Raw genomic sequence first — 14,483 nt, 5'->3', positions numbered from 1 at the left:
AATACTGTAAAACTTTACAAATGATTTCACAGTATTGAATCATTTAGAAAGTTTATTAAATGGAGGCCATAGTGCGTTATTACACCATTCATAGAATTGGAAATGAGGATATAAATCACTCACATGCTTCAGAGCCCGTATGTCAGCTCTAACTAGGCTGCCCAGATTAATATACAGCCAGAAAAGAGCTCGGTTTTCCTCTCACATGGACCCAGTATCCCAAAGGATGAACATGCAGGTACAAATGTATGGTATCATTTCAAAACTTTAATTAAAAGAACCAATGAAAACTCTGACATAGCTTAGCTTTGTTGGATTAAAATGGAAGACGCTATGTATGTTCTAAATTGACTGCCTGCAGTAGAATTATGTGTTCTGAGTGATTGCAGTGGGTAAATCTGGCTTTTATACATGTTGAGGGCATGTTTATGGGTTTACAGTTATTCATATATCCATTTGGTTTTCTGCATGCGCAGTCGTCCCATTAATAAGCTTGTCTCAGTGTATGTAGCCTTGTCGTGTTCCATGTAACAGAGCCATTCTCTGCTCTGTCTGTCGCTGTTTAGGAATGCACCTTATATCTTAAGGCTGTAATTCTGCCAAATATTTCCTAAACAGAGCCAGCTGTCAGTGATAGTGTAAACTGCAAGGCAAGGAGAAATGCCAAAGTCCTTCTATGAGAAGAATTCCTTGTCCCAGGACCTAGAGCTAATATGTCATGTAGCACAATCCCATACTTAGCGTGCACATGGATTACTGTACTCAGAACATTAGCCTAGATATAAAGTGCATTCATTATCTCTTGAGTAACAAGTTCTGTGCCGACAGGAAATTTACAAGTTATCTGTATACACCAGGCTTTCAGCTGGGTACCCTCTCACATAAAATAACTTTTTTTTTTTTTTTAAATCAGGATTTGGATAATATATCTCAGACATACACACATTTCCAAACACATTAATCTGTTGCTTTTGATTTGCACAGATGCAATAGATCTTCATGCTTTACATACTATACTTTCTCTATTTGACATAGTCCTGCTGCATTAAGATTTGCTTCCATGTAAGGCAGCCTTCTGCGCGCTCGTGCCTCTAGGCTCCCCCACCCCTCTAATTGTTTTCAGTAAAGAAACCTAGCCTTGTGTCATGAAAACCTTAATCCCTCTTCCATTCAGTTATGATTTTCATAGCTTCTGTGCACGTTCTATTCAGTCATCTCCCCTGTATAAGCAAAACGCACCATCAGATAATGCCCTTCAAAAGATGGATCGTCAAGTGGTGTGCTTGGGCTGGCATAACGTCATGGGCATTGTAGTTCTAACGCAGCTGGGGATCTACCTTTTGGCTATTTCTACAGCACCGTGCAGTTAGAGAAGCTGTTCTGACAAGTCTTTGAGGTGCAAGGCACAACCTCAGCTCTTTAAAAAGGGTTTTCACATGTTCATTGTATGGAGAGCATGGTTTTATTTACTAGGATTGTCTATCATGTTTTATCGGATATTACACGGACAAAACAAAAACATTTTCCCAGTTCCATCTTCTATTCATCTTCATCTTTCTATTCTTGGTCATTTAAAATCTTTTCGATTTCATTAATTTTGTTTCAGTCAAGAGAAACCCCACATACATCAATCAACACACATTCTTGGTTACATTCTGTAGAACTAGTTGTGATACATATAGGAGAAGAATTTGCTAAATGTACTGAGTACCGTACTGCTTGTATTTGGGAGCTCATGACCTATGTATGTAACAAGGCAAAATAGGCCTTTACACACATATATATAACAAATGGGTTAACATTGTTTTACATTATTCTTTGTCGGGCAGCAACAAAAAAGGCATGCAGTACAATTTTGCAATCTTATTACAATATGTGCGGTATGGGCATGCCTCGCTGACTGATAATATCAACTTAAAGGAACACTATAAGGTCAGGAACACAAATATGTATTTCTGACCCTAGAGTGTTAAAACATCCATCTAGCCACCTTGGCCCCGCTTGTCCTCCTAAATATAGTAAAATCTTACCTTTATTGCAGTCTGCTGCTGGCTCTGCCTCCTTGGTGGTGATCTCAGCCGATCGCAATGTTTTCCCATAGGAAAGCATTGGATTGACTGCGATTGTCAAGGAGGCAGATCAGGGGCAGAGCCAGCACAAGCCACAACACCGTCCCGGAACTTTACCTTTTTATGTTTGGTGTGATCTGTCATGTCTTTTCTGTCTGTTTTTACGTTTTCATTCATGTGTCTAATCGTCTCCTTAAAGTGTCTCTGTCATTTAGCTGTAGATACATTTAGTTTGTTTAGTGCTTACAACAGGAGGAGAGAACGAACAAAGGAATAAACTAAGGGATAAGATAATGTGATTTTTATTGTCAGAGGGGAGAAAGCTTGATTCTCTGCCACAATGGTGAATGAATGATCTTTGCAAAGGAATCAACATGAGTAGAGACAAAATGAGGAATAAACTACAGGATAAGATTATGTGATTTTAATGCTTGGTTCTCTGGCACAGTGGTGAATGAGCTTTGGATACATCTGTGAGTAGCTGGAGAACCGGCTGTATGTATGTGGCTGTGTAGGAAGAGGCAAAACTAAATTTGTGAATAATTTGTGCTGTCTCCTACATGGAAAGCAAGCTGTCTTGTGTCTGTTTTATGTAAGACAGATGCATACTTACATTTCTTTTGAAAATATGTAGTTGCTCATATTCTCTAAATAGAACTCATTGCATGCTGGGGAAGAATTTGATGCATGTCCCCAGTAACAGGGTTAGAGTACAACTGGTAAAGAATCATTGGGACTGTGTCTTTCAGAGCCTGATAGCCAAACGATTGCTCTACCCCACCTTATAGATTGATATGCTGAAATGTATACAGATAGCAATAACATTTTCTATGTGTGTTGCCTCTATTTCTGGCTCTTGATATATATATATATTTTGTTCTTTCCAGTATATCCTGTCTGGATCTGATGATTTCAACCTGTACATGTGGAAGATTCCAACCAACCCTGGCTCAGGTGTGTGAAATGATGGATCACTCTGTAGACTTATCTAGTATCCACAGCAGAAACCATTTAGACATTGTATATTAGGGGGAGACAAACCTACTCAGTAACTGTATAAAACATAAAAAAAGTATTCTGCGTAACTAAAGAAAAAATGATTTCTAACCACCTGGATATGTACAATTATTTTCTGTACAGCAGTCTACAGCTAAAGGATAGACCTGTTTACCCTAATGAATACCTCCCAGTGTTTCAAATTGGCAAAGAGGGACATATCCTTGGTGGGGCCTAAAGGGTGGCTGCAGAGATTCACCCTATTGATAACCACGTATATACCTGTCAGTTCACTAGTTAAAGAGACACTCCACTGACCAAACACAAAATAAATACAAATCACTGTTTAGTAGATATACCCCAAATGAAACGGTGCACACATTTAATAATGGAATTTTTTTTTTCCATTTGGGGTATATCTAAAAACAGCTTGCAAAACATGCAGTTATCCTTTCTGCTGCCTTTGCAAGCCCTCTCCTTTCTGACCCGCCCAGACATTCTGTGGCTGTCCAATCACAGACTTCCCAATGTAGCTCAATGCACAGTGTTTTGCAAGGCAGGTGATCTTGGCAATTGTCTTCAGCTTGTGCACTAAGCCACACACAAATTTTCAGAAGACCTTCTCACTTCCTCAGAAAGAGAGGAAACGGTGGACTGCACAGAAATGGAAAGCAGCCACAGTATGACTAATATCAATATATAATGCAGTTCCAATGATCCTATGTGATGAATGGAACTGTGAGTGAGGGATAAACTAACTATCCTTTACATGTGTAGAACTGTGGATAGGGGCACTATATCATCAGGAAGACTGGTTTGAAGTTAATTTTAAAGGAATACTATAGCTTTAGGGATACAAATTTGACACCCCGGGGGTTACAATGCCAAAAAACGATACTGGTTGCTATGTTGTTTTGAGTGTTTTCTATCAAATTATAATTATGTGTAACTAGATTGATTGACTTTGGGACATCAATATAAAATGCATATTTTAGGACTCTACTAGTTACACAACATCCCAGGGATATGTGTTTTGTATGTTTCTTTAATCAAATCATGATCTGGAAACTCAATCTAAAGAAAATGTATTTGTTCATATTAATTTTTGTTGGGGGGTGTGACGAACTGAACCTTGTCACAGGTTCTTGGAGGGACCTGCTGGCCAGCCTCTTGCCTCCAGACTATGGGCCCTGCAATATACCTTGCCCAATGCACTTGAAAAGGCTCTGTTCATGTGAGTTATGTACTTTTGTACTCCAGACAGTGAGACCAACCGTTAGCCCTGATTCCCTGGAACTGTTTTGGGCATAGGACCATGTGCACGGTCGGTCAAAAATAAGACTTCCAGGAAATTCCTGAACCCCTGAACTGATCTCGATGATTTTTGGATATGTTGGTCACCCGGATCAGGGCTATCAGGGGAAGCAACATTTGTGGGGTTTTATGTATTGTTAGGGTACTTTTGGGGTGTTTTTTAAAAGTATGTTTTTTTTCTGTGCTTGGAGATAATTGGACTAGAATTGGTACAGTTACTGATCCAATTTTCTCCCAGGTAGAGGGGAGGGATTGTGTGCTGTGTGTGGGAGTGCTGTGCCTTGTAACCTTATTGTTATTGGTATGTGAAGTTGCAAATCAGTCTACCATCAGGTCCATGTGGGCGTACCCCTTGCATGGGCATGATCCTATAAGGCCAAGTGTGACTCCCAATTAAACTGAGATTAATTTTACCCTTCATGAAGTCTTGGTTCATGTTTGGGGGATTGGAGAACTACATTCACTCTGGGGATTGCTATATCACAATACTCCCCTGAGTAAAATCACTAGCTCTTATAGGAGCTGTTCCTGCTTTGCTCTCTGGACTAGGAGAGGTTTACTCACTGGAAGCTGGATCCTGGTCATGGTTCCAGGGTGGGTGGAGGACTGAGAGACCCCAACTAAGCTGCGGCGGTTAGTGGGGTTTGCGGTGGTTATGGTATTCCAGTGCAGTGCTTATGGTGCTTGCAAATATTAGGAAGGTACCCGGTCGGGGTGCCAGGCGGTCCGTCACAGGGGGTATATTTTAAAATGGCTTTCAAAAGTTGCAGATCTCTTTTCGGCAGCCTTTGTGAGACCTCCCACTTTCTCCCCAGCACAGACTGAAAGTCTAATTGAGAAGCCTCTGTGCTGGAGCTGCTAGCACACGCATGCGATCTCTGCTTACTAGCTTGTTATGCCTGCCACATCCATGTGTGGAGCCAACACATGTGGAAGAAAACCTTGATGGCTGTCATTCAGATCAGTGTTTCTGCCCCCAATTTTTAAAGTGACAATTTCCATTGAAAGCATGACTTTTATTTACTGCAAACTAAAAAGTGCTTTGTGTGTGGAATGTTCCTTTAACTCATTCACAGAAGAGCTGCAATGGTATTATTTAGAAACTCAGACTTGGAGACCTTAATTCAACGTATAGAAATGACAAAACATCGCATAAATGGTCTTCTGCACTTAACTAGAATTAAATGTTGAATGTAAAAGTTAATCAGTTCCACTTTCAATAGCTAGTGTTTTCTACAAGAGCCTTTCGACTTGTGTTTGACGTGTTTTGTATATTCTGTCCCAACTGTCCTGATTTCACATCTCTTTGAGATATAATTACGCTAACACTTCATTTTAACAAGTGATTTTTCACAGATTCTGACTGATTGCTTGATTAAAGTATTGTATTGTTTCCTGCCGTTGAGTAGGACTGGACTAAAACTCATTTTCCATCCTTGCTGGAATGTTTTGCCCAAACCTATTAACTCTCATCTGTCATTAACGCACTCTAAGCTCCATAACCACTGCAGCTCAGTGTAGAGATTACGAAGTGAAAAGTCTATACACGCCGTCACTTGGATATTTGCCAAATCATTTGGGAGTGGATTGACACAAAGCGGGCTCTCTCCTGCACCAATAGAAAACCTCTACTGCGTCACATGAACTGTCCTGAGCCTTTCACTGACATCCAGTCTGGATTGAATTGATATTGGTAATGCAGAACGTGAATCCTGCATTATCAAGAAGACTGAAGTAGGAACAGGCTATGTGCGACTGGAAGGATCCTTTCTTTGTCAAACCACTCCCAAATAATTCTACCAAATTATTAAAGTGAGAATATAAAGTGATTTATTTTTTATTTATTTTTTAATTTAAGGTCAAATAGCCAAACTGGATTATTTAAGTCAGCCTGCTTTCAGTTTGGCTACTCTGGCCTTAGATTTGAAATTCACTTTGAATTCTCACTTTACTAAATAACCTTAAAAGTTTAAGGCCAGATACTTATTGCACCATAACCACTACACTTAACTGAAGTTATTATGTTGCTTACCGTGCACTTTTAAGTTACATTGTATCTATATAATGTAGCATAATATACATTGTTATATGAAGACGGACACTAGAGGTTCTTCCTCTGAAACAGAGTGAAACTTGGTCATGTGCCTAAATGTAGCTCATAGGAGAGCATTGAACTCAATGCTTTCTAATGATCAGCATTTGTTGTGCATCTCGTCCCTAATGATGCTCTGTGAGGAGCATTGTTTTGGACATTCATTGTGGAAACAACACCTCCACAATGACATTGCGGAAGGCAGAGCGGGCAGCAGCACCAAGGTAATCTTGGCCCCGGTATAAAGGTAAGTAAAACTTTTTTTTTTTTTTTTTGTTTTTTTTTTACTACATAGGTGAAAAGGGGGTGGGGCCTGAATTTAAAGGTGCACTAGGGAACTTTAACATTAGCAATACAGGTTAGTATTTCTAATGCCATGGTGTTACTTTAACAGACTGGGATAAAAGTAACAAAACGATAAAGGTTGAGTTTTAATCCGGTTCTGCTGTTAAATAGATCCCATTCCACTAAGAACATATTTAAAACAAATGACTTAATATGTCAAATATATTCTTACAAATACTCTGTGCTATAGCGGACGAGACGAGCTGGACCTTCTATGCACACTCAGTAAGTCAGGGCTTAAATCTTATTTCCCTTGAGTATGCATAGCATTTATCGTAGTCTGTAATGGGTATTATATATTAAAGGAATCCTGCACAAGCCAGAGATATTTTACAAAATCTGACGGAGTGCAGCACATACAAGGCTACATAATCCTCTGTAATTAACCCCATCATGGTTAGGGTTTTTTTTATACCTGGAGTATGAGCAATGTTTGCATTTTTGTTCCTGTGTCTTTATTGATCAGTCATTTTCCTCTTACATATTTAGTGCAAAAAGCTATGTGCTACACGTTTGTAGGTTATTTGTAGATAATTAGTGCAGCTAAAGAAAAGTATGTGAAAATAGATTAACCCATTTCAGAGTTAATCACTAAACAAAAACTAAAGTTTTTGTGAACGAAATCTAAATGGAAAGACTGAAGAGAAAAACAACTTATCTGGAAAATTTCTCCTGCTCGGCCAGATACAGCTCAATTATTTTTGCCTCCGCTTTGGAATTCAGATAAAGAATTCTGAGTTTAGTGAACAATCCCATTTGCCATGATTTTGAGAATTCTTCACGTAGCTAGAAGACCTTTCACAACATTATTGCTGTTACAATTTAAAAGCTAAAAGTTCTAATTTCGATATGTTGGGTATCTACATTTAATAATACAACCTGCGACCACTTTATTACCAATCTCTGCCACAATGTCATGTAGTATATTTTTAACATTTAATGAGATGAAGTTGTTTACTATAAAGTGTTTGCAGGTGGGGTAGTTGTGCCATTCTAGAATGAGGTTAAGAACTAGATTATCCTTCAAGCTTCTTCCATACTTAAGATCTCCGAGTGAGAGGAAGACATAAAGTTATGTTGACCACTTAATAATTCCGTGATAATCATAATTTTAAATGGGATGTGTGGGGAGAGTCCTTGGGGTGGGTGCAGCATCGTCACGATTCCTAAAACCTTTCAATTACTTGCAATCAATGTGAGTTATAGAAAGTATGAGACATACTTGGAATACATTACTGTGGCTAGTTTTGCTTTTTTTGGGGGGGGGGGGGGGGTGTATCGGAAGATGGGGCACTTATAAGGAGGATGGCCAATAAGAGAGCCTGGGGCAGAATATATATACTTTCTAAACCAGCCTGCCTGCTTACTTACAATCACAGCAAGTATGCAGAGAAGCTGGACGGCAGACAAACACAGCATTACTAAGAGTTATCGAATGTTGAGAAATGCCGGAATATGTCTGATACGGACAGTGTCCGTATTTGCATTTACCCGGAGATCACAGGATGCATGCGTGCTTGCTTTCCACGCTCGCAAAACAGTCATGTCCCAGGAGAGTCACTTGCCCTCAAAGGATAGTTTTTTTGTGATGTGCTACCTGTCGCAGAGAAGTTAATATCTGTGATATCCAAGCTATGGTATCTCCCATGTCTACATGTCTAGCCTACATGATTACATGAAGCCTTTGGAATCAGGCTGGTCTGTATCAGTCTTTAAAAAAATATTGTTTTGACCTGTGACCTCAAGGGCTCTGCTTCACTTGTGACTTGGAAAATAAAAACCACCAGGGGAGGATATTTTTGTTCTCAAGACAGTTGGGATTTAACATAAACATAGAATAGGACCACAGATTAGAAGTAACCAATTATCCAGCCTGCATATTTTCCGATCTCCCATAAAACATTAGATTTAGTAAGATAAGCAAAGCTTTTTGCTACTAAATGTTGCTGAATCTAACAAGCCAGGTTTGATGTATTCAGCTTTGTTACAAAGTTCACGGGGAGCTAACACTTCTCTGGAAATAGAAGCAGGAGCTCTGTTTCTCCACAAGAGAGAATTTAAAGGGAATTTCAAGGGAATTTCAAAGTTAAAGGGACACTATAGTCACCAAAAGAGCTACAGCTTAATGTAGTTGCTCTGGTGTCTATAGCCTGTCCCTGCAGTTTTTTTCATGTAAACACTGCCTTTTCTGAGATAAGGCAGTGCATACATTACTGCATAGGAACACCTCTAGTGGCAGTCACTCAGACAGCCACTAGAAGTGCTTCCTGGGTCAGAGCTGCACGATGTGCAGCACTGACGTTCAGCGTCTCTGCACTCTGCATGGATGAGCTGAAAGTTCCTCATAGAGATGCATTCATTCAATGCATCTGTATATGGAGATGCTGATTGGAGCAGCACAACGTTTTGCTGCGCATGAGCAATAGCCTCTCAATGTTTTCTTATGGAAAAGCATTGGATTGACTGAGATAGTTTGATGATCTCAGCCAAGTGGGCAGAGCCAGCCGCGATGAGATGGGCACGGCACTGCAATAAAGGTGAGTTTAAACAACTATTCTTCTGACACATTGGCTATACTGGATTCATGTTGAATTTTCACTATAGTAAATAACTATTGCCTAAATTTTATATTGTTGGGTTTTCAAATTATTATTTTTTTTTATATATATATATATATATATATATATTAAATCATTTGAAGTTTGTTAAAAAAAATATTAACTAATTTTGAAAAGCTTATCGAACAGTATTAAATTGAGGCCAATGTTCAGTGATTGACAGAGAGCCATGGTTGAGGCACTCCGTTACACAGTTCCTACATAGCACTAAATACAGCCATGAGGATTTCTCCACATCTATATTTTTTGTTTGTTTTTGTCATACTTTACAAACAGATATTTCTTAAATTTAAGGAGTAAATAAACTTAATATTAAAAGTCCTAGGAACTGACATTTCCCCTTCTAGTATGTTTATTTTTACACTTCATCATCTAGAAACAGATTGCATGTAATGCATTAGAGGCCTGATTTGTCAGGCAAGAAAACGGATATTATTAGTTCACTGTTCAGGGCTTGCCATAAATCCGTGAGCCATTGATCACCATATAATAAGATTACCATCTGACAGGCTTTCTTAAGTTAATTTACATGTAAGTGCTCGATATCCTGATTGGCTAACGGAGCGCACATTACATACATCTTACATCGTTCAGTGCTTCTGCAGTATATGTTTTGCGTGGTTGCCTCTTGTCTGTAAAATGCGATTTATTGTTGGTTCTGGCACAGCGATGTTCTTAATGTAAATGTACCATTGTGTTCTCTTTTCATATGTAGGTGGAGCAAGTAGAGATGTAAATGGTGCTTTCATGGTTCTGAAGGGACATCGCTCCATTGTAAATCAAGTGCGTTTCAATCCAGACACCTACATGATCTGTTCTTCAGGTGTCGAAAAGATAATAAAGGTGAGGTTAAATTATTCTTAATGTGTGAAACATTCACGTTAAAATGTGATGAAATGGATCTTTCATTATTGTCCACTAAGATGAAGATTCTCTTGTGACTTAGTCAGGGTTCCAGCTTAGGTCTTCCTGTTGCTCTTACACTTAATCCCCAATGTAAGATGAGATTTGTGAATATTTCTCATCAGTTAGCACGTATTCAACATGATGCCTAATAAAAGCAAAACCGTAGTCCATATGACCGACATCTATGAGCTGGCTGAGACATATATTTCTCTGATTAAATTTGTATTCTTACATTTGATCTATAATTTTGTTGACAGGTTTGGAGCCCTTATAAACAGCCAAGTTGCTCTGGAGACCTTGATGGGCAGGTTGACGATGACTCCCGCAGTTTGTACACTCATGAAGAGTACATTGGTCTTGTACTCAACAGTGGAAGTGGGCTGTCCCATGATTATGCCAACCAGTCAGTGCAAGAGGACCCCAGAATGATGGCTTTCTTTGATTCCCTAGTACGGCGGGAGATTGAGGGATGGAGCTCAGATTCTGATAGTGACAGCACAATTCTGCAGCTTCATCCTGGAGTCAGTGAGCGTTCAGCTTACAGCGATTCAGAATCTTCATCTCTACCTCCTTCACCAGTGCAAGCTCCAGGAGTGTCTGATGAGAATACCAATGCTGAAGGGTCCCAGAGATCTGCAGAGTTTCCTACTACAAGACCAGATATGTCTTCCCATCAGCTACATATGTTGGCTTTAAGAAGATACCAGGATAAACGACTGTCTGCCATGTCCAACAACTCTGACTCCGATGATAATGCCTGTGAAACTGAGGCAGAGATTGAGCCCTTTCCTCGTCCTCGATCACCGAGTCCTGAGGAAGATCAATCCAGTAGCAGCAGCAACAGCGATGAAGAAGACAACCTTAATGATCGTCGATCGGCAATGCGACAACGTAATGCACTCAGAAACCGTCAAAAAATTCAAAGGGAAGAAAAGGCTAAAGTAAACACAGAAAACACCACAACCATTGTAGGTGAGGATGTGTATGATTATCCTCAAATTACCGTTGATGATCATTCAACATCTTCGGAATCCTCACCTGAGAGAAGAAGTCCAAACGAAATTGACAGAAAATCTTCACTGTGTTCAAGCATAGGCTTAGTTGAGCGAAAGATATATAAAGCATATAAATGGCTGCAATATTCTTACATATCCTATTCTAAAGGGAAAGAAGGAGAGACCTCCAATGCAGACGAGGAAAGTGAAGAAGGAAGGCCAGGTACAAGTGGAAGGTGTAGTACTTTGCCACCGGTTAAGGTAAATGATAGCCTACAAAACACAAATGATATATCCTCTGCAGCTTCAGATTCTGTACAAAGAGACTCTATGGTAGAAAGCCTTAGTACATGTCCAAGTTATCAGGGAGAAAAACACTCTTGGTTGGAAGAATTGGAAAACTCTTCACAAGATACCGGGTCTTTAGAATGCCTGTCGGAAACTAAAAAATTGAATGGAACATCCATCCACAAAGAGGTCTCACCTCAATCTGATGACTCTTGTGATCATTGTGGCTGTGAATTGGCACACAGCGGCCCAAAAAATCAACAGACTTTAAACCAGCAATCTCTTTTCCAAATAAGGGACTCTTCTACTTCTTTGAATACCAGCATAGAACATTGTTTAAGAAATCAGGAGGATGAGGCGGAAGGGGGAGAAACAGACAATTCATGCTCACTCCAGAGTAATGGCCATCTCCATCACCATTCCCCAGTCTATAATGACAGAGGACAAAGTTCTAGTGAAGCAGGGACATGCTCTCATACAAACTCTGTTTTACAAAGTGCAGGCTTGCCACAGGTAGCACGAACATCGCACAAGGACGTATGTCTAACACCCATAGGCCCTAACATATGTACCAAAGATGATTTCACAGATCATAAAGACTCTGGTGATTGGCGGCCTCCTGGTGGACTGAAAAGGCACAGGCAAGAATGTGAAGAGTTGGAGAATTCTTCCTCCGAAAAGAAAAAAAAATCTTAAAATGTGTTTTCTGTTAAAATTTAAAAAGTACTAAATGGTATACCGTATGTGTGGCTATGTGTAACTGACTCGCTAAGCCAATGTTAATTTGGCTTTACTGGTTTTTGATATGTGACATAGCCAAAGTTTAGTTTGCACTAAAGAAAACTGTGTCTTCTTTAAACTATTTTTATAATTTGTTCCTACCATTATGTTAATATTAGAGTGAACTGGCATCTGGTTTATTTTTTCCCCCCTGCTTTGGGGCATCTTTAAAACAAAATGTGTTGAAGACGTGACAACTCTTGTGTTGTCACATTATTATAGAAGGTGATGGAAGGCTAAGGAGAATCATCAGAATTTTGCCATCACAACTCTAAATAAATATCTTTTGGTTTTTTTGTTTGTACATTGCCAAAGTAAACAAATTCTTTCTGATTATACAAATTAATCTGGCTGTTTGTGACAGGAAAATGTTAGGACTTACTCAAAAGATTAAAGAAAAAAAACTGCTTTTCACCCATGACTTGTTTGGGTGTTTTTGTGGGAGTGAGGGATTTTTACGGCTTATAAACTTAAGTCCTTGATGGTGGAGAATGCTCAAGGTGCCTGTAGGAAGTCTGTTTTAACTAGAATTCCTTGATTCAATTTGTTCTTTTAAAAAAAAAAAAAAAGGTGAACTGACTTTAAAGTTTATGGGATACTATAAGCATCAAAACAACTTTAGATTAATTAAGTAGTTTTGGTATATTGATTATGCACCTGCAGCCTCACTGCTCAATTCTCTGCCACTTAGGAGTTAAATCACTTTTTTTTTTTTTTTCTGTTTATGCAAACCTAGCCACACCTCCCCGGCCTATGACTGACACCGCATACTTGAATAAAATTGCTTCATTTTTAATTAGATGTTAATTTGTTTCAGAAGTTTTTATTTCCTGCTCTGTAAAATCACACAAAGGAGGCCTCTGCAAAGTCTAGAAGTCTCTATCTCTATTAAGTAAGAGATCAGAAATTATAAATTGAACATTATTTGCAATAAAATAAGTTTTAAACATTAAATCTCACTTTACAGGAAGTGTTTATGAAGGCTATGTAAGTCACATGCAGGGAGGTGTGACTAGGGATGCATAAAAAAAGTGATTTAACTCCTAAATGACAAAGAATTGGGCAATGAAACTGCAGGGCATGACCTATTCACCGAAACTGCTTCATTAAGCTAAAGTTGTTGTGGTGTCCCTTTAATGTTGACACATGGAGCGGGCATTTTTGATGTGTTATATGACTTGAAATCAATCAAAGGTACTCTCTAGCGTTCTCTTTTCACATAAGGCAATAACCATCTCTATGAGTAACTTTTTATATTAAAGATATTCTGGGTTTTAAAAATGTGTATTTGATAACAGAAAACATATCTGCCAATGCAGTTCATTATATGAATGTGTAAGCATGCTCAATACTAACCCTAAGCATTCTCTCTCAATTCCTAAACAAGTTATTAAAGCAAGTACAACAGTTAGAAAAGCACATAGAGAGAAAGCCAATGCATTACAGGAAGGTGTACCTGGGAAGCACAAGAAACAGGTAATAGTAACAAATATGTTATTAAACAGTATATGTTTAAAGGAACATTTGTAATAATTTTTGTAGCTATACTCCAAAGAAAACATGCATGTGGTTTTATTTTTCCCCCTGCATGTTTTCTTTTGGGGTCAGGAACTTTACCGCTCTGCTCGTTTGGCTGCCCCTCTATGTTTTAATAATTCTACAAATCGTGCTGCCGGCCATGTTACCGGGCGCTAGGAACACTTGCATATCTGCTGACTAGCGCTGGTCTGGCAGCATCCACTTTAGTCAGCCCCCCCAGAAGCACTCCCATTGCCGCGAGGGCGCTTCAATTCCTCGCTGCCGCTCCTTGCCCTGTACGTGGGGACAAGTGGGCAGGAGAATAGCAGGGGCGAGGCTGACACGCAGTGAAGGCGGCCAGGCGAAGGGAAGCGGCCAGGAACATGTGACAAGCAGTCGAATATTAAGAAAGGTAAGTGGGTCAATAGGGAATATGTATTTGTGAAGAATTTGTGTATGTCAGTCTGTATGGATCAGTATCTGTGTGGGTATGCATGGGTCAGCTTGTGTCTGCATGTATCAGTGTGTGTGTGTGTCAGTCCGCATTCATCAGTGTGTGTGC

At 39.4% G+C, this 14,483-nt stretch overlaps 1 protein-coding gene across 1 annotated transcript in view; it reads left to right on the top strand.

Moving 5' to 3' along the window:
- DCAF5 (DDB1 and CUL4 associated factor 5) overlaps positions 1-12,812 on the top strand; it is a 51,537-nt gene extending 38,725 nt beyond the window's left edge. The window contains exons 7-9 of the mRNA XM_063439169.1: positions 2,957-3,023; positions 10,150-10,277; positions 10,598-12,812. Of these exons, the coding sequence (XP_063295239.1) occupies positions 2,957-3,023; positions 10,150-10,277; positions 10,598-12,319 (1,917 nt within the window). The 3' untranslated portion in view covers positions 12,320-12,812. The remainder of the gene's footprint in view (positions 1-2,956; positions 3,024-10,149; positions 10,278-10,597) is intronic.
- The last annotated feature ends 1,671 nt before the right edge of the window (positions 12,813-14,483 follow it).

Source organism: Pelobates fuscus, chromosome 13 (assembly GCF_036172605.1).
Source record: "Pelobates fuscus isolate aPelFus1 chromosome 13, aPelFus1.pri, whole genome shotgun sequence".
Lineage (NCBI taxonomy): Eukaryota > Metazoa > Chordata > Amphibia > Anura > Pelobatidae > Pelobates > Pelobates fuscus.
Note: the sequence above shows the minus strand (reverse complement) of the source record. Positions and strands in the feature narration are given on the sequence as shown.